At 42.9% G+C, this 19,211-nt stretch overlaps 7 protein-coding genes across 7 annotated transcripts; 4 read left to right on the top strand and 3 right to left on the bottom strand.

Annotated features, from left to right (window-relative positions):
- Positions 1-985: 985 nt before the first annotated feature.
- Positions 986-2,061, top strand: EAF01_003528 (uncharacterized protein; the record flags this gene model as incomplete). Its single annotated transcript, XM_038911782.1, has 2 exons — positions 986-1,411; positions 1,477-2,061. The coding sequence occupies 2 exons, from the start codon at positions 986-988 to the stop codon at positions 2,059-2,061; spliced, it is 1,011 nt and encodes a 336-aa protein (XP_038773017.1).
- A 663-nt stretch (positions 2,062-2,724) lies between these two features.
- Positions 2,725-3,135, top strand: EAF01_003527 (uncharacterized protein; the record flags this gene model as incomplete). Its single annotated transcript, XM_038911781.1, has 1 exon — positions 2,725-3,135. One exon carries the CDS (start codon positions 2,725-2,727, stop codon positions 3,133-3,135), a length of 411 nt encoding a protein of 136 aa, XP_038773016.1.
- A 1,134-nt stretch (positions 3,136-4,269) lies between these two features.
- On the bottom strand, positions 4,270-6,307 carry EAF01_003526 (uncharacterized protein). Its single transcript, XM_038911780.1, has 2 exons — positions 5,496-6,307; positions 4,270-5,445 (listed from the first exon to the last, which is right to left on the bottom strand). Exons 1-2 carry the CDS (start codon positions 6,093-6,095, stop codon positions 4,594-4,596), a joined length of 1,452 nt encoding a protein of 483 aa, XP_038773015.1. The 5' UTR covers positions 6,096-6,307; the 3' UTR covers positions 4,270-4,593.
- A 1,308-nt stretch (positions 6,308-7,615) lies between these two features.
- Positions 7,616-9,262, top strand: EAF01_003525 (uncharacterized protein; the record flags this gene model as incomplete). Its single annotated transcript, XM_038911779.1, has 2 exons — positions 7,616-7,966; positions 8,060-9,262. 2 exons carry the CDS (start codon positions 7,616-7,618, stop codon positions 9,260-9,262), a joined length of 1,554 nt encoding a protein of 517 aa, XP_038773014.1.
- Positions 9,263-10,943: 1,681 nt separating this feature from the next.
- On the top strand, positions 10,944-11,669 carry EAF01_003524 (uncharacterized protein; the record flags this gene model as incomplete). Its single annotated transcript, XM_038911778.1, has 1 exon — positions 10,944-11,669. The coding sequence occupies one exon, from the start codon at positions 10,944-10,946 to the stop codon at positions 11,667-11,669; it is 726 nt and encodes a 241-aa protein (XP_038773013.1).
- A 315-nt stretch (positions 11,670-11,984) lies between these two features.
- EAF01_003523 (uncharacterized protein) lies at positions 11,985-16,196 on the bottom strand. The gene is made up of 2 exons (XM_038911777.1): positions 15,517-16,196; positions 11,985-15,464 (listed from the first exon to the last, which is right to left on the bottom strand). The coding sequence occupies exons 1-2, from the start codon at positions 15,945-15,947 to the stop codon at positions 12,560-12,562; spliced, it is 3,336 nt and encodes a 1,111-aa protein (XP_038773012.1). The 5' UTR covers positions 15,948-16,196; the 3' UTR covers positions 11,985-12,559.
- Positions 16,197-17,255: 1,059 nt separating this feature from the next.
- On the bottom strand, positions 17,256-17,510 carry EAF01_003522 (uncharacterized protein; the record flags this gene model as incomplete). The annotated part of the gene is made up of 1 exon (XM_038911776.1): positions 17,256-17,510. The coding sequence occupies one exon, from the start codon at positions 17,508-17,510 to the stop codon at positions 17,256-17,258; it is 255 nt and encodes an 84-aa protein (XP_038773011.1).
- Between the last annotated feature and the right edge of the window lie 1,701 nt (positions 17,511-19,211).

Here is a 19,211-nt window from a genome sequence, read left to right as displayed (position 1 = left end):
GTTTTCAGAAGCAATGTATTACGAAAGATTCCCTTTCATCAAAGCTCTGAAACAAAAGAGATTTCGGGGGAATTGGAATGGGTCTCTTTTTTCGCAGGCAAAAATCAATAACAAGGACTCGAATACAACGAATTGCGATTGGTTACAAATACGAACCGTCAAACATGGTCTAGCCAGCAAAGCTGTAAGCGACGTTCCGATCTCAGCACGTGTTGATCAGAACGGCTCGGGTTCGTTTACCGAGCTTGCTGATAGGTTGAGATAAGAGAAAGAACGGATACTTGGAACCGCTTAAATGTGAGAAATGAAATTTGCTGGCGGAGCTGCCTAGCAAGCCCGACAAGGCGAAACTTGAAGTTTTCATTTTCATCTATGCCTTGTAGCTTCTTATAACGATCGAATTTTGGAGGAGCGAGTAGCTTTATTATAGCTGATCATCAACTTTGGGAAACTACTAAACATCATTTTAGCCGAGATTCTCTTCAAATCCGAACGAAAGAAGACTCTACCATTCCAACAAAAAACCAGATACGGAGTAGATGCCGCTATTCCCATTGCGCTAGTCAGGACTGAGTAAAACTTGACGATTGGACCCATGCTTACTCCGAAATCCCATCTCATTCCTCCACTTACAAACATGGGCTTGTTCCCTCAACAAAGCGACCGCAGTGCTGTCTACAAACCAATTAACATATGGAAAATGCTGACAATTCCCTTGTAAGTTCATCTCTCTTTTACCGTGAAAGTATCTGATATCATTTTTGCCTATAAACGGAAATGGGAAGCGTTCTTCACGCCGTGTAAGATTTTCTTACTTGTCATTTTCGTCGCACCTTTACATCTTACATCTTTCTCGTATATCGATATTTTCCAGCCTTTCACTTGTTGAGTCAGTCCCCGGACACTCTTTATCGTTTGGCTTTCTATCATCTCATAAACTGAGGGACAACCTTCATCGAAATTTTATCCTCGTACCATCGCCACCATGAATTCCCTTCTAATGCTTCTCCCTCGAAACAAACTCGATAGATTTGCGGATTGCACAGTCGACACATGTCCAATTTCTACATCCTATTATTTCTATCGTGTATCAATTGGCGCAAATGCCGCTTTTCTCGCTCTTTTTAGCATTTCGTTTCTTGGATTTGTCTTGACATATGCATTCACTCGTCGCGCAACCGCCTTCACATTCGCTATGTGCGCCGGTGTTATACTTGAAGTAATCGGCTATGCGGGTCGTATAATGAGTTGGGAGAATCAATGGAAACAAGATGGATTCTTAATGCAGATTGTTTGCTTAACAATCGCACCGGCATTTATGGCAGGAGGAATCTATTTGTGCTTGAGAAGAATCGTATATGCTTTTGGACCTGAAAATTCAAGGATTAGTCCTGAAGCTTATACCAGAATTGTATGTTCCTGAAACATTTTCACCATTCGTCTTAACATATCAGCCTGATACTAATTATTCCATAGTTCATTCCATGTGATCTTATGTCACTCCTCCTGCAAGCTGCAGGTGGTGGTTTGGCATCCGCCGCCTCACACTCAGGCAAATCCCCAGATATTGGTGATAACATCATGGTAGCTGGCCTCGCGTTCCAAGTTTTCACGCTATTCATTTTTATGATCCTCTGCGTCGATTTTGCATTACGCACACGTTCCCGATACCGCTCCCTCGGTAACGCCGCATTCGATCAAAATCCCGCTTTCATAACACTTCGCTCTTCTAAAGGCTTTAAAGGGTTTTTAATCGCTCTTGCCCTTGCTACGATTTGTATCTTCTGGAGATCTGTATACAGAGTTGCGGAATTGGCAGAAGGGTGGACTGGAAATCTTATCAGGAAACAAAATCTATTTATTGGATTCGAAGGGGTTATGGTTATTGTGGCTTGCTTTGCGCTGAACTTATTTAACCCTGCCATTACCTTTAAGGAAGCAATGACTGGGTTGGGTGGTTTAGGTACGAAGAAGAAGATGAAGAAGTCAGGAGAAAAGACTAGCGATGGGGTTAGTGCCAGTAATAGCGATCTTGAGGCTGTTAAAGTAGCTCCTGTTTAGATTGTGCGTGTGCGACTTGAATTAGCAACAGTTTTGGAAATGTTTTTAAGGACGTCATCTCATAGCAGTTTACAAGCGTTTATAGTGTTCTTTTAGATACCATACATATAGTAGAAATATATTTACGTTTATTGAGGGCCCATAGTCTCTTAGCAACGTATTGGTAATTCTGCATGATCGTGGCCAAGTCGACTGCTTGCCCCGGGTTTGTTTTTCCAATGTGATGGCGAGGGACTGACACTCCCTCTTCAGTGCGCTATTACACTATCTGATCCACTGGCTCCATTCGAAATATATGTAATTCACTGGAAATTCTGTCCCTTGATGGTCTGCAAGTGTTTTTGTTAGCCTCTTAGCTTCGTCTTTTGTTGATGTTTTTCACTGGTCAAGCTAGCTACTTGTTTTTATTTTCTTCGCGGGGATTATAGACTTCGTTTCCTACAGCAAAGTACTACGATAGAAAGTTGAGAACTATCTTATAGGGGATAAAGAAAAGCTCCCTGAAATTGTATTGAATTTATCTCTTATCGCTGAGAGAAGGTTTCGGGTGAATCTTCCCCCTTCAGGCTATGCATCATTTTATCAACGCGTTTCGTTCCTCATCGGTTTTTCCAGCAAAGTTTTCCTTCCCAGCCAACCCTTGATTAAAATAATTGCCGCAGAATGCTTTCGATGTCCCCTGAAGATATACCCATGGTGGCCTTTTCCAAAAATGCAATGGACCCCAAGGTCATCCTTTATAAAGATCTGGATGACAACTCTCATGAATTTTATTTCACCCCAGCAGCCGCCGCTCCAAAGACTCGCGAATCTGTTCGAGGAAGTGTTTCCTGGCACAAACAGCGTACCTCTATGGTCCTCTTCGCCGTTCTCGGAATCGACTTGGCATGCACTCATCATGGTTATTATTCATATCTGGATGGTAAACAAGGAACCAGCAATTTTCATAAACCATTCTCGATAACACTAGGAAGTCTTCTTGCTTTTTGTGTGGTGTCATCGTTTCTTGCGGCCAATTGTGCTGCTCATCTACAGAATCATTGGAGTCCATATGAAAGAAAGCATTTACGTTAAAATCATTGAATCAGATGTTTGCATTGACGTTTGATCCGATGTGATTCAGGAGCGTGGAGATATTCAGACATGCACCAGTTGTGGCTCTTCTCGCATTGGTCTATTGGTAATGAAATGAAGATTCATCTAATATACAAGCTTGCTGATTATCTGAATTTGGGGCAATGAGTCTTGCAGCAATACTGCCTCCTGGTACATAGATCATTGTTAATGGCCTTATGAATAAAACGGCTAACATTTCCATGCCTGTCATCATTCGGTCTACTGTCAATGCATTTCAGAAAGATAACGTTTTTACTGTACTTGGCACTGTTGTTATAAATATTGGCACAAAAGCTGCGGAGAGCTCTGATATTGTCTCAAATAAGCCAGCGCTTGAGTTTTGTTAGATGGAAATTTTTCCCGAAAATTAGATAATTTAGTACCTGCAATGCAGCTTATCCATGCGTCACACGATGATTAAGAAGTTTTGAAGGGCATGCATGTTCCTCATCATAGAGCAGACAAAGATGATTTATTTAGCGATCGGTTTGTAGTGCACTTATATACGACAAATCAAAACACAGCACAAGTCAAACAAAACGGGTGCAGCCATGCTTTCCATAAATTGAAGTAAAAAGTGAAACGGAACGCAGTAGATCGCCATTCTCTGCATCATCTTGTGCTGCCTCTCTCAAATTAGTTTTCACACCACTATATAAATGTCCTCCCGATTCAGAAATACCTCAATGAGCCATGAGCTAGAGTCTGAACATGAGACGAATATATGGGGGAAATCAGAGTCTTGCTCGAAGCAATGAAGAGTTCAAATAGGCTAGGAAAACATCGCCATAATTGGATTCAGTGCGAAGGAACAGAAACTTGGCTTATGTCAGTGTATCAAGTTTATTGTCAATTATAAAAGTTGTGCTGGTGAACATTATCGAACTATCGATAATGACAACATGAAAAGAGAAAGACTGAAGTTTCGGTGTCACTTCAAAGTCCGACGATAATGCGTGAAATTTAAACATGACAGCAACGAATTATAAAAATTAGGTAATGTGTTAAATTTTTCTTATTTTTAGGTCATCAAGCGAGACTGCCCTGTAGACACTAATTGTGCAATACATGAGCTATTGCGGGCGACCTCAAATTTGAAGAACCAGGAGCCTGTGAATAAAGAGCATATAATATAACAGTAATAATTCTAGGTTTACTCCGTAAATCCATTCATCCAAAGCAGCGATATTGATGAATCGGAATACAGACTCCATGTCTATCAGCCGAGGATTGTCTTGGCAAATATTTTTAACAACTAAAAGCCTATGATAAGCTGGCAATTTGCTGCTATAAGCTAGTTCAAGGACGCAATGTGTTTTTATCCACCCATATTACTTTATCCAGCTATGTGTAACCGCTCTCCATTGCAATAGAGATACTAGAGCGATATAAAAATAAGAGAAACCGAGGCGTCTCTCATTGCTTTATAGCTTTCAGATTTCCGGTACCAAGGATATCACCCTGCTCTTCGCTTCCACTCTTGGCCCGATCTATTCTCTCTTGAGTCGTCTTGAATAATCGTGGCACACTAGTCTTCTCGAACGGTACATCTTCTGAGACCACCTTGGCAACAGCTTTACCACAAAACCAAATGACTGGCATACCATGACCATTGAACCCGGCAACTACAAACTGACTAGGTTTTCCAGGTACTTCACCAACGTGAGGGTTTGAGTCGTAAGAATACCCCATGACTCCGGTCCAGATATTATCAACTTTAGCACCAGAGTCCTCCCAGCCATTATAGTTTTCCTGCATATAATTCTCGTAATAGTCTTTTGCTGACTCGATGAGAATACTGTCATCAACGTTATTGTACCATTGATCTTTATGAGGCCTAAATTTCGAAGCGGCACCACCGACGATGATGCTGCCATCTGCTCTGGGTATAAGATATGAAAGGGTGTTGTCTTCTGTTCGGTTGCTATAAGTATTGTTGAGAAGCGGTGCGGTCTTGCCTTCAGGTACAGTTATACGGCAACAGATACCTTTGCAAGGGACTATGTTTTGGTCATATTCAGGAAGAAGCGCAGAGATGTATGCATTGTTGGCATATACTATCTTGCTAGCATGTGTATTTCCTCTGCTTGTCGCAACGGTGAAGCCTCCACTGGCTACACTGGTTACACTAGTCACTGGTGTGTTGGTCTGCAAGTTAACTTTTCCTGTTGGCAAGATTATTTCGAGAAGCCCCAGAACAAACTTATAAGGCCACATACTCCCAGCCGTGTATGAAGCACAAGCCTTTGCACCCTTAACTCCACAGATCTAAGAAAAAGTTAGGATAAAATCATTCTGATGCACGGAATCTCACTTACGCCCTCAACTTCTTTTCCCGTATAGAAGATGACATCATCCATATACTCAAAATCGTTCTTTACCATCTGGTCATACACCGCCTTAGCTTTCTTTGCCATTTCCTCGTTACACCATACATCAACTGTACGGCAGAGGCTAAAGTCACAATCTATCTTCTCCTTTTCGAGAAGTTTCTTGATCTCCTTGACGTGAGCAATCTCAAACTCAGCAATCTCAGCTCCTGCACGTGGTCCACCTCGCTCAACATAAGTTGGAATATGACCGTACAGATCTGGTCTCAAATGTCCTCCATTTCTACCAGTTGCACCCGAACATGCACCTCGTGCCTCTATAATAGTGATTGACTTAACCGAGTCACCACCCTCCTTAACTAGATGATATGCAGTGCTAACCCCAGCATACCCCGCACCGACAATGACTAAATCGCTGTGTGTTGGGAGGTCTTCTGTAGATCGGTGGTCATGCAACCTATGCTTTTCAGATTGCCAGAAGCACTCTCCCGGGTTAGAAACTGGTAGGCCTTTGGATACTGTCGAGTTTGATTTTGATGGTGCGACCGAAATCGAAAGGTCATTCAAGGTTTCGGAAACAGTCTTCATGGTGTTGATAGTATAATTCGTTTCTCAGCTTTGACTTGGGAGCCTCTGATGGAACACTGGTATGCGTATATAGAATTTCAAGTAGGTAGTATGATCGTTTGGCGGGATGGTAATGTTTTACATTTTTGCTGTGTGTGATTCCGTAGGTGGTTGTCCAGGTACTATGTAGAAGTGAATTATCGGGACATTTTCTAGTGATATGATGGTAATTGGTCGATTGTGAAAGTATAAGTGACAAGTTGCAGTATTCGCAAATGCAAGCTTACAAAAAGGGTGACTTGATAATGAATCGTGACATTTCCTGATCTCTCCGCGTTCTTATCAGATGTCAAGCCCCTGTCCTTCAACCTTATCAAAGTTGCCATTGGCCCCTTCACATTCTTATCATCCCACTATAACTACCTAGGTAGGTTCCGATATTTATCCCAGCAATTTCACTTAGTCAACGCCGTCTTCAACTTTCTCGAATCAGGCTGATTTCAAGTTCTTTGACAAACAAATCAGATGTTTCAGGCATACCGGTACGAAATACGGCCAAGAATTTCGCGGCAAATGCAGACGGGGCCGTAACCTTGCGAGCTTACGTAGTAAAGTGGCGCAAATAGACTAGCCGTCTCAATTTTAATATCTTCCACTGTCCCGAATGGGGATACCGAAAGAGTACTTCTGTATTTGGTCTTTTTATCCAAAGGAACTCCTATACTACCCAGCTACTCTATAGGCAGTATATTCCAGATCCGGCTGAGCTCAAAGCCATTGGTCAATTGCAAGTGCAAGCATCACGATATAACCCACAGCATTTACTTGTTTCGAACAGCTGTTCTATATCTGACCTAGCAATGGTCAGAACAACACCGTCTTCATTTCTTAACTTGTTATTGATCGTCCCTGAAAAGAACCGGACAGGTTACTATCTAGCCTCCTAGCTAAGTTGTCATTTGGATGAACTACAAGGAAGCTATGCTCCAAGGCATAAGGAGGAGATTCTGATTCAAGTTTTCAATAATGTCAAAACCCCAACGAATCATTCAATACAAAACATCATCTGAAGTATAAAGTGTGCGTACAAGGGTTTAATGCTTATCAGCTTCGCAGGTAAAGGGTCCTGGAAGCTTCGTGCGCAATTGGAGAGTTCACATCTTCAACGGGTTGGCTTGGTTGAAGGGATGTTATTATTGTGTGGATTAAGCAGGGCACAGAGCCGAAGGGGCATTTGGGTATCATTGACTTAGCGGGGTAGCATCCAATTGCGGGTATAGCCTTTCTCAGTTCTGGCAAAGCTATGATGCAAACTGCTTCGAGGTGAGCGCGAGATAACTGTTATCATGATAAGATACTTCTACTTGATATACTCTATCTACAGCTAGCTCGATGTGGCTTCCCTACCAATGCAGGGTAGAGAATTCCGTGATTTCAAAGAGTACAAGATAGACCAGAAATACGCTGTGTCAAGATCCATCATTCTTGCACAGGAAAATTTGTCTTTCAACCCTCTTCGTTGATATAGGAATCTCTTAAAGATGTTCTCAGAACATAAATCAGACGACTACGAACTCGGCCATGGAGGCTCTAAAAACGAGGCTATCGGACAAGGAAATATTGAAGTTGACTCTGGTCAATATGAGAACAGAACGGTAGTAGAATTTCAGGAGGTGAAAGCTTTCAAGCAAGGCCTTCATCAACGCCATATTCAGATGATCGCGCTTGCCGGAACAATTGGTACTGGTCTATTCCTTGGTTCTGGCCGAGCAATTGCAAGATCCGGTCCACTGGGTGCATTTCTTGGCTATTCCGTGGTTGGCCTCGCTGTTTCGAGTGTAGTGTTTGCTGTTGGAGAAATGGGAGCCTTGATTCCTCTCACTGGAGGACAAGTTCGTTATGCTCAGCACTTCTTCGACCCTGCCATGTCTTTCGCCAATGGCTGGAACTAAGTCTACTCATATATGGTCTCTATTCCCTCCGAGATCGTCGCTGCTGCAGTTTTGGTAGAGTTCTGGACAACAATCAATAATGCAGTGTGGATTACAGTTTTTGCAGTTCTCATGGTCATGACCGCAGTCACTTTTGTTAGGGTCTATGGTGAATTGGAGTTTACATTTTCTATGCTGAAGATTATGCTTGTCATCGGAATTAATGTAATGGCTCTCGTTATTACCTGCGGAGGAGGTCCGAACCATGAATCGATAGGTTTTCGTTACTGGAGGGACCCTGGAGCTTTCGTCCAGTATTTGGGTCGCTTCCTTGGATTTTGGACAACACTCAACAATGCTGTATATGCATATTCCGGAATTGAGAATATCACTGTAGCCGCTGCAGAGACGAAAAATCCACGAAGAGCAATTCCATTGGCCGCTAAGCGCATCTTTATCCGAATTCTTTTGTTCTACATTTTGACCATCTTCATGGTCGGCCTTATGGTTCCATCCAACGACCCCAACCTTCTTCAGTCTACTGGTACTGCCTCCCAATCACCGTTCGTTATTTCCGCGAAGAATGCCGGTATTAAGGTTATTCCATCGATCATCAATGCTGTCGTACTTACCTCCGCTTGGTCTTCCGGAAACTCCAGTATGCTCGGCGGAACACGAATCCTCTATGGTATGGCTATGCATGGACACGCTCCCAAATTCTTCACTAGAGTGAACCGAGCCGGTGTTCCTTATATTGCAGCTGCTTTATATGCTGTTTTTATGTGCTTGGGCTACATGACTTTGTCGAGTACTGCTAGTACAGTTTTCACATGGCTTCAAGATCTTGTCTCGATCGCAACCTTGGTTAACTGGATATCCATCTTGGTCGTCTACCTTAGATTTCAAGCTGGCTGCAAAAGACAAGGAATCAATCGCCACACTGAGCTTCCATGGGCCGCACCACTCCAGCCATACACGACGTGGGCCTCTCTAACCCTGTTTGTCATTCTCCTCTTCACCGGAGGATACGTAACTTTCATTCATGGCGAATGGGATACTGAGACATTCATCTCGTCGTATTTGAACATTCCTCTCTTCCTAATGCTGTTTTTGGGTTATAAATTTTATTGCAAAACTAAAATGGTTTCTTTGGAGGAAATGCCTATTCGTGGATTCATTGAGGTTTACCAGCAAAACCCCGAGCCAGAAGAGGAGCCCAAGAAGGGGCTTCGAAGACTGAATATCTTGTGGTCTTGAGACCTTCTGCAGCAATTTGGTCATATAGCATGTTTAGCATTTTTATTACATAGTTACTTGAACAAGTTTATAATTACAACTTTTTTCATTCCCGTATTGTAGATTTAGACTGCTGAACAAGACAGGTATGTGTTAGGACGAGTATTTCTAGCAATATTACTTATCTATCCATCAAATCTTCAATACTTTGACTCTCATTTAGAGCTTTGCCAATCCTGATCCTATTCATCCCAATTCCAACGCAATTCTACATCGTCACCCGCTCGTCAACAGACGACACAACTCCCCAAGATAGCAAGCACTGGTGACGGCCATTCCTCATCTTCCTCACCACAGCCAATCAAATCACCAAATCCCCAAATACCGAAACTCAATTCCAACAAACATACAGATAAAACACGATATCTGGATACAAATCAAAGTAACCGTGGAGTTTGCGGCTATAAACCCCGTAGATAAGTGCCATATCCGAAGCTTGTCCGACTCCCACCCCTGAAACCGAACGCGCATAGTCTCGCAGCTGTGATAAGAATTGCCCATACATCGATGAAGTATTAGATATAAGAGATGCTATAATAGGAAGATGTTGCAGATAAGGATATATCTGGAGTGGGTTACTTGTTATCGGGAAACGCAAGTGGTTGCATGGATTTATGGGACACTTAAGAAATAAGCATAATTTCATGTCAAAATTCAACAATTTTAAAATTCTATTAAAATTTAATAATCCATTAAATATTCTTTAAAACTGTATGTTGGATTTATTAAATATTAAAAAATAATATTTTTGAGAAAAAATTAAAATGCTTGAAAATTGAGCTCAAAAAATCCAATATTATATCTTTACATTAAAATATTTAAATAGGAAATCATATATTCGATTAAAAAAGCTTCAACTTAGATTTTTTCAATTCAATTGTGAAACTGTATAGAATCTCTATGCTTAATAGTTATAAGTATCAATTTCAAAGAAATTCAGAAAGATTTCGAATTTTAATTGAATTATCTAAATCGTTTTTTTTTTTGCTGTAGAATTGTGCTTTACTTGTAAGCTATTCTGTCAGTCCGTGCACCCACTGGTGGAGTAAACTTTAATGTTGGTTTAGAAGCCGATTATGGGGCAAACGAGGAGGGGTATGCATCCAAGTGAAACCTAGCAGATAAGCCTCCGGCATAAGATAAACTTCACGAACTACCTACCTACTTGTTCAGTAATCAGGAGATATGAGAACGTCGGGCGAGATCGGATGTGTGGTTAGATTGTGGTGGTAGTGAGGTTACATACATTATGGAGACGGTGCCAATGAGGGGAATCTATCATTGCGAATCACAGCATGTATATCATGAGGCTTCCCGCAATTAGCAATTCGAACCCGTAGGTGGGATCCAATAGATATTGAGATAGTATATCTCTGTTATTAGCAATATCGCTTTTTGAATGACACATAATTTGGTATCACAAAAGCTGCTATTGAGTTGGAATCATATATCGCTGGAAGGTAGAGAGCACAAATTTAGTCGTTCGAAGCGCAGAGTAACCTTAGATCAAACCAATTATTTCATTCTGTACCTCTGTCTCTAGATCAAATCTAATCTCTGCAATATACCATCCAATTCCCATAGTCCAGCAATCAATTATTAATCCCTAAAACACCATAACCAAACCCCAAAACTCCAAAAAATGGTCGGCCAAAAACAAGTCGTCTTCGACATCGTCGGCACTCTCGTCTCCTTTGACGAATACCACGCACAAATCGACCGAGCCATCGGCTCCAAACTCCGCGCCCACAACATCACCGCAAAATTCTTCGGCTACAGCTGGATGACCGCCGCGGAGCTGGAATTCACCTTCCTCTCCATTTCCGAGCGGTACAAGCCTTACAAAGGCATCTTAGAGTCAACCTTCTACCGCACGTTATGGTTCGCGGGAGTCGAAGACCCGCGAGCTCTGTGCACGGAGGAAGAACTCCACGCGTGTGTGCAAGGGTACTCGGAGCTACAATTGCGACCGGGCGCCAAGGAGTGTTTTGAGATTTTGCAGAAAGGCGGGTTTAAGGTGTGGTTTTTGACGACGGCCGATTTGAAGCGCGTGCGGGAGTATTTTTCAAAAGGGGGTGTGGAGATGCCTGCGGAAAACTTCATCTCGTGCGATAGCTCTGGAGTGGCCAAGCCGGCTTTGGCAGCGTACAGAACGACGTTGGAGAGGTTTGCGGCGGATGATGAGACGTGGTTTGCGGCGGCCCATATGTGGGATGTGTCGGCGGCAAAGAAGGTTGGATTTAAGGGGGCTTATTGTATGGAGTATGAGAAGGAACCGTGTTTGGAAATCTATGATACTGAGCTGGAGGTTATGGCCAACACCCTGCCGGAGATGGCTGAGAAGATTGTGAAAGCTGCTTCCCCGTAAGGTACAATATTAACAATATAGTAATTTTTAGTGATAACACTATCACGAACTTCTGTAATTATTCGGTTTTACGGCTATATTCCAGGGAAAACTCCTCATCTCACTAGTCGTGAAGCAATGGAAGAAGTGCAGTAGAAAATTCAAAATCCAACCAGTAACTCAACAATATCAGAAACAATTTCCCTGTAATACAGCCATCATCCCCATTTCACAGATAATCATTAAACTAAACGACTGTAGAAGCATAGATCACCATGAGCTAAATGCATTTCACTATTCGCGTTCACCGGGGCAAAGACATGATAGACACAAAGTAAAAGTCACCGCCAATTCTATTTTCGTTACCTGCTATCAATGATAGTAACCCGGTTTCTCGACCAGTAATATTTACAAGTATCTACACTCCTCGTCGATCAATTATGTACAACTTTTCTTTCGCTTCTTTTTCCAAGGTCCTTTTTCTCCTTCAATCATGTCCTGGTACATGCGCACCTTCTATTCCCGAACAATGCAATGCAATGCGATATAAAGCAAACCATTTCCACGCTCATTAGGCTGGAAAAAGTAGCCCCCTCCAGAAGAAAAAGCAACGTGAAAGAAAAAAACTGGGTATCCATCCGTCATCCAAATGTATTGTATCCCCCAAACCCACCAAAGCCCCCCCGAAGCCTCCGATCCAAATGAAATCCCTTACAAAAGAAAAAAAAGAAAAAAATCGTAGAAAAATAGTAAATGCCAAGTTAACGCCGTTCCGTGTGTATGTTTCGTTGCCTTCCCAGGTCCAGTCTAATGTCAAAACTTGGTAACTTAAAAATGTGACTTGCAGTGTGTCGTATGAGGTGTCACTTGTTCCTCGCTAATGCCAACCAGGCAAAAAGTATTTTGCTCTTTTAGATACCAGCTCCAACTGGCACTCTTTGCATAATAATAGGCACGTCAGTAAAATCCAGCCCCCACTGCTTGGACACATCGACCCCCTTTCTTCCTCCTTGGTTCATCATTCCGCTGCTTCTCGTTCCCGCACTCCCGCCTAGACCGTAGCCGGGCTCAAATCCATATCCCAGACCTCCCGCATATCGGTCCAGTACTAACATATCCTGCGTTGAGCTTCCCATATCCGGAATTGGCTGAGGTTCTTCACAAGACGGAGCATCATACTCGTTGGCTAGGAATTCACCGGAAAGATCATGGAGATTGGTAGAAGAGCCATACGTGTGGTCATAAGCCCCAGCATGAATCTCCCACTCCTTTTCACTATAAAGACTTGCAGCTCTTGAATTATTCCCAGACTTTTCCTGAACATCAAAACTAAAGTGATGAAGAGGGATAGGTCGATGGTATTGTGTAGCTGGTCTAGCACTTTGAGATCTTATCTTGGACGGTCTTTCAGCATGACCGATTTGAAGTTGTGCCGGGAAAATTTGCTCTTTTGAATCAAACCAAAGTTCTTGCCCCGACGCTAGGGATCCCTGACTTGGTACCTCTCGGATGGGAGGAGAGGTAAAGGATCCTGGAGGCGGGGTGATTGATTCTTGAAATGAAGAAGTCATTATTTCCGGGGACAATGGCTGTGAAAGAGGAGAAGGTGCCACAGATGTAGATCTCAATTTTGGCAACTTCAATGGCCCTGAAGCAGGAACTGCAACAGATTTTCGTTGATTCTGGAAAGAGACAGGCGGAGGACTATTTACCCTGTTGGTTCTTGCTATGGAAAACCTCTTCGCATCCTCCTCAGCTGTTCGTCTCTGCGATGGCAAGTCCCGAAGAGTGAATGTGGAACTTGATGAAGTAGCTCTTGAGCTCGGTCCAGTACTACTATGGTCAAATGGGTTGCCGCCTACAAGCTTGTTGTAAGAGTCCTGGCGGCCATTGATATCTGGCCTTAATAGTGAAGGTTCCTCGGATTGAGACCGAATCACATTGGCCTGTGTAGATTGAAGTTGCGCAGCCGCGCTCTTCATCTTAGGTGTAGGCGCAGCCCGTGGTGTAGCTCGTGGAGGCGTCCTTTCCATTGCTGTTAGTGCCAAATCATAGGGAGATCCTCCCAAGCTATTCTTGATATTGTCAAAAGATGTCAGATGGTTTTCAAAATCTGTTTGGTCCTCTTGTGGATATGTATTCAGAGAAGTGGGAGACTGATACGGTTGTAGTGTATATCGATTCTTGGGTGTAGATGGAGTTGAAGGAGCATACGAATGTCCTCGTGCGTTTGGTGGTTTCCAACCAGTATGGTAATCCTCCTCTGGAATGGACGAAGGAATAGGAGGGATTGCATTGTGTAGCCTATTATATGTGGACTCCATTTCCCCAGGCTCCAAAGACGTTATAGTAGTTATGGTCTCTTTCGAACTGACCCTTTGCATTGCTTTGTATTCCATGATTTCATCTACACTGTCACTATTTTTAAATGAAACCGCAGTAGATAAATGCATTTCACTCCGTGATCGAGATTGTCCTGTGAATCTTGGAGCACCAGGGTAGAAAGATTGTGGGCGTTGTCTCTGCACTCCCCAGGGTGAGCCTGAAGTCTCACCAGCAGTGAAATTTTGAGGCTGACGTGGAACTACTGGCATGCTCTGTCTATAAGAGATGGGCGTTGGCTGTTGAATTTGAGTTTGATGGCTCGAACTTGGCAGAGAGACATTGCTCAATCTGGTCATCTTTTGAGATTCTAAACTAACCATTGGAATCGCATGGTTGGCAAGAGGCGGTGCTTCTGTTGTCCTGAGGGATATTTTTGTCGGCGAAACTCGCGCTGTTGAATTATTTCTGGATGTAGATGAACTGTATCCACTGTCAGTTGGCGCCAACTGTTTCGAGATCATATCTTGTTGACTTTGGATCCGGCCTAAAGTTTGTTGTTCTGGTGTAGCAGGCGATGGACCGTAGCCAGAGTCAAATGAGCGAGTGTCGTTGCTGTAACAAGACTCGAGCGTAGGTGTAGTCATCTCAGCCTCGAATAATTCATCTTCTACAGCAGTGTTCTTGCTGGTAGCTTCTAATGGGGACCCGACGGGGCTTGCAACAAAAGAAAATGGACTTAATTGAGGAGGAAGATTCAAAGAATGAGTATTAGTAGGAGATAACGGCGATTTAAGGGTAGATGTAGTACTCGGGATTTTGATGGTTAGAGAATCGTGTGAATCATTTTCTATGGGGGATTGTGGGAAAGAGGTTGGTGCCCAAGGGCGTTTCATGGCTTCTGCGGGGACAGAAATGGTATAGCTTCGATTGGCGATGCCTTGAATCCTGGAGCTTGCTTGTAAAGTAGCAATATGCTGATCATTAGATGGGAGACTAGCTCTCCTTTCGTCGGCACTAGGTGTAGGGCTTGCTGAACCATTCGTAATTCTCAGAGAACCAAGCTGAAATGAACCAATATGGCCAAGGTCATTAGGAGTAGAAGTACGTGCACCGTGATTTTCATTATGCACATTTGTTCTTAATGTCAAAGGTGCCACAGACCATTTTCCAATATTTTGGTACGAAACTGGCATTTGGTTCTGACAAGACTGAGAATTTGATATGACGCTGTGTCTTGTCGCAACACCATGTTGAAGAAGGGATTTGCGACGTATAGGCGCATATATTGCAGGGTCTGATTGAGTTCTCTGGCAGAATGGGTCTGACAACTGCCAATCCATCTCTCCACCATTTTGTCCAGCCAAACTTGTTGCGACATTTATGGAATCTGGTCTCGCAGGAAGGCCTTCTGATACGAGGGAAAGGCGATTATTATTATTCGATGAAAACGGTACATGTGGAAGTGATTTTCGTGAACGGTGGAATGTTGGTCTGGCATTTAATGAGTACGTACTGTACAAATAGACAATTTATAGTGACTTACCTAGGACTTTGAGCAGCCCATGACTTTTCCTCTGTCGCCTCAACAGCAACAGAATTTACGGAATTACTTCTTGTAAACTTGCCAGTATTTATTGGTGGAGAAACACTTGGTACAACACCAACATTGGCATCCAATGGGGCGTTTTCCTTATCCTTCTTTGAATTCCTTGACCTGAATAGACTCATTCTCTTCTTCTTCGTGGGTGTTGGGTCTGGTACATGTTCAAGAGACTCAGTCTCAAGAACACTAACGAGCTTGCCATGGGGAAGAACTGAAGCTGCAGCAGTTACAATCCCTTTTCCAGTAACGGAGTTTCGACGACTCGGATTTGGGCTGTTGGCGGTCGATAGCGGTGGCCCGGTAGGCTTGGTTTTTGGTTTCGATAATTTCTTGCCTCGTCTTGGGCCCTGTGCTGATTGGCTGTTCCCCATCGTTGATGCAGAAGAATGATAATCGAAAGACGAGAAGGCTGAAGCTTAATTATTGTACATCTGGCGATGTATATTATATTGCTTCCATTTCGCTCCGATTATACTTTACCAAAATCTTGAAGTAATGAAGATCTTATGGAAAGTATGTAATATAGGGCAGATTGGGGGGAGAGAGGTGTAATGTCGGTATATAAGGAGGGGGTGGAGGAGGTGGAGGAAGTCGAGGATTTCGACATAAATGGTGATATGCCTCTTGTATATATCAATTCTTGATACGAAGGGAAGAGAAGGCGCGATGTTCATTGGAGAGTAGTACAGGGGCTTGATCAAGGATAAATGTTGGATAGAAGCCTTGACAAGGTTTCGTAGCTCATACCATGTAAATAGAAACGGGGTAGCTTTGAAAGATATCAAGGATACGTGAGGAGTTCAGATGCTCTCGCTGCCAATGAAAAAGCAGGACAGCGAGGACAATCAGGACAGAAACAAGAAAGAATATGAAAATTGCTCCTTTAGGATTAAGTGAATGTATGAAATATGCGCCATCCAACTTATGCATGGATTTTGTTCAAATGCGCTTGAATGGTGTTTCAAAGGATGCAGAAAAAAGATGCAACATAACCAATTTGTATAGGAATTTTCTTGTGCCCGCAGCCCAGAACCATTAGGTGAGAAAAGTCAATTAATGTTGGCTTGGTCTACATCACGAAAATGCGTCCAAGCTGACGACGATCCAAGCAGCGGGATGAAAGAAGGGGATCTGATATGTACTCTGTACTTTGTATGATGATGCATTCTTGATTTTTTGAGTGGCTGGCGTGAAGGCCAAATGAGTGAGGTTTAGGGATACGATGGTAGATGTCACGGCTCACGGTAATGCATCCAAGTTTTACGTGATAATGAAAGCTTTATTTAATACCTAGGGAGGTAAGCATGGGGGGAAACAGACCACTTTCGCTATATTTGTTATACGGATGAAACATTATTATACGGCCCTTTAAGTTATGATATCCAACAAATTAATATTTGCATCATCGTTTTTAATATCAAAGCAGCATGTACCATTCATTGGCAATGTAGCGATATATGCATAGCGATAGCGTAAGCTGTCTATACCAAGCATATAGATAGTTAGATACAGTGCCGTGCCGTACTGCCACTGAATGAAGCCATCACGCCATTTCCTCTCTCTCTCTCTCTCTCTCTTCACGAGAGCTTTCAGATGGTAACTTGATTGATCTCTATCGGTCTTCCCCAATATCACGAAATCTCCGTAGATCCACGACTCTCATTTGCTTTCTCACCATCCTACCGTCTCCCTTCACCGTCGCCCCTTGCCTTCGTCCTTGACCGTCGTCCTTGACCGTCGCCCTTCACCTCCACCCTCACACCAACACTCTCAAACATCAAAGCCTCGTCCTTAAGAGCGGCAAATACTTGGTCGTTGCTCTCAAGGATTCGAAGGCCACGACAGGTTACAGTATGGTAATGTGGAGATAGATAGATCCAATTGGAATCTTCCAATCTCCAAACGGATAGAAAAGATCGCCTTGGCTGATGCATTTGCATTAGCGGGCGGCATAAGTTTTGGTGGCATTTTCCTTCTTCAATAATAATGTTTAACTTTCATTCAAGAATTCAAAGATAATCAAAGAGGTTGGCCCCGCTTGTAGTGGCTGAGGCTCTAATCATCCTCCATGGCGCGTCAAAATTTATCAAGTGGAGCTGGAGTGCACAACTTCATCATGAAATTTTAATCGTATGTGCGTGCACAAGTGGAAGTTAAATTCACTCCACTTTCAAAAGCTTGAAGACGCTCATTAAAATTGTGATCAGATCCACTAATTTGCTATTTACAGATTCCCTGACCACGATGAGATCCTTGTGGCGGAGCACCTATCTTGTTTGTTAAATATACCTACCTACCTACTGTTACTTATTGACTGCCTAGAGATATGATATTCCTAATATCTTTTTATTCTGTCGCGCGCATACGGTTGTTTCTACTCTTATCGTCTCTAATTCATGATCGGTAAAGAAGAACAAGCCATCCCTCCCCTAACTAATTTCCAATACTCACCGTGTAGAACACGAGATGAGACACAAATCGAGTCTCATCAAGAATCTGTTTGAAGGCGAAACTCCATCTATCTTGATACGCATATCATCGCCAGATCTGACGTTCTTCAATAGTACGGAGATCGACTCCGTAGTTGGTATCATAGTACTTGAGCCAGGCCATATTTGAGATTATGCAAAATTTGGGGCATTTTCCGAGCCAAATGTGGTTCCATGGAACTATGAATGATATACACGATAGATCGACCGTGGCTGGCTGTCAAATGTCGTTCCATGGAACTATATATGATACACACGATAGATCAACCGTGGTCTTCCTTCGGCTGTCAAATGATATTCATGAATCTGAATCACTAAGGCTAGAAAGAACATTTGAATACGCAATCGAGAGCATGTTAATGTAAGCCGACAACCAAATTTGTTGAAAATTGAACTATGAACCCCTTCATCCTCGTCCTAATCTGCATGAAACTAAGCGAAAATCAACACCTACACAGTAGAGCCCGAATGTAAACAATAGCCCTCTCAACAATTCTCGCCGCGCCGTATTGAATTATGAAATTTCATCTAGAGACAATTTTTCCATCTACCTCCCTGGTTTCTTGTATGTTAAAATTGTACCATAAAACACTAGTGCAGTTATCTAGCTTGGTTATCCTTAACTTGCTGAATCGACCATTTTGCGACATGAGACGAAAAGCTAGATCATCGGGAGAATTTCTTGAGCCAGAATTAATTTTGGTTCTCTGGCAAATCTCAATCATCGCAAACAAGGCAGGGAATCATCAGCTTCCAAATTAATTAAATTCTATCGGATACATTAACGTCACGATCTCCACAAGTGCGTATAGTGAAGCAACAGCTCAACGGTGTTGCGGCGTTCCGAAAAGCAATCTCGAAATACCATCTTAAGAACGACAACAGCCCAAATCACGACAAATTGAATGATGCACCAAATTGAAATTCGAACTTCAGCTTTTGTTAGCATGATGTTGTCGTAGGAGCCGCCTATTTCTAAAAACAACACGCCACGTTTATGGCAACTATTTAAGCTTGCGTTTGAACCAACATCATACTCGGTACCGACAACCATTCGGCAAACAGCGTACCTGTTGAATGATCTTGTCAGAATCAGATCCTATTAACCTGCAGATCCAGCCAGCAGCCTTTCCCTCGATGAAATTG

The sequence above is a fragment of the Botrytis porri genome (assembly GCF_014898465.1).
Source record: "Botrytis porri strain MUCL 3234 chromosome Unknown BPOR_004, whole genome shotgun sequence".
Classification (NCBI taxonomy): Eukaryota; Fungi; Ascomycota; class Leotiomycetes; order Helotiales; family Sclerotiniaceae; genus Botrytis; species Botrytis porri.
Note: the sequence above shows the minus strand (reverse complement) of the source record. Positions and strands in the feature narration are given on the sequence as shown.

Bases quoted from the DNA above. Each gene is read 5' to 3' on its own strand.
- EAF01_003526 (XM_038911780.1), bottom strand. From the start codon at position 6,095: ATGAAGACTGTTTCCGAAACCTTGAATGACCTTTCGATTTCGGTCGCA. The intron at 5,446-5,495 runs GTAAGTGAGATT...ACTTTTTCTTAG, and splicing joins CGGGAAAAGAAGTTGAGGGC to ATCTGTGGAGTTAAGGGTGC.
- EAF01_003523 (XM_038911777.1), bottom strand. From the start codon at position 15,947: ATGGGGAACAGCCAATCAGCACAGGGCCCAAGACGAGGCAAGAAATTA. The intron at 15,465-15,516 runs GTAAGTCACTAT...ATTAAATGCCAG, and splicing joins TGGGCTGCTCAAAGTCCTAG to ACCAACATTCCACCGTTCAC.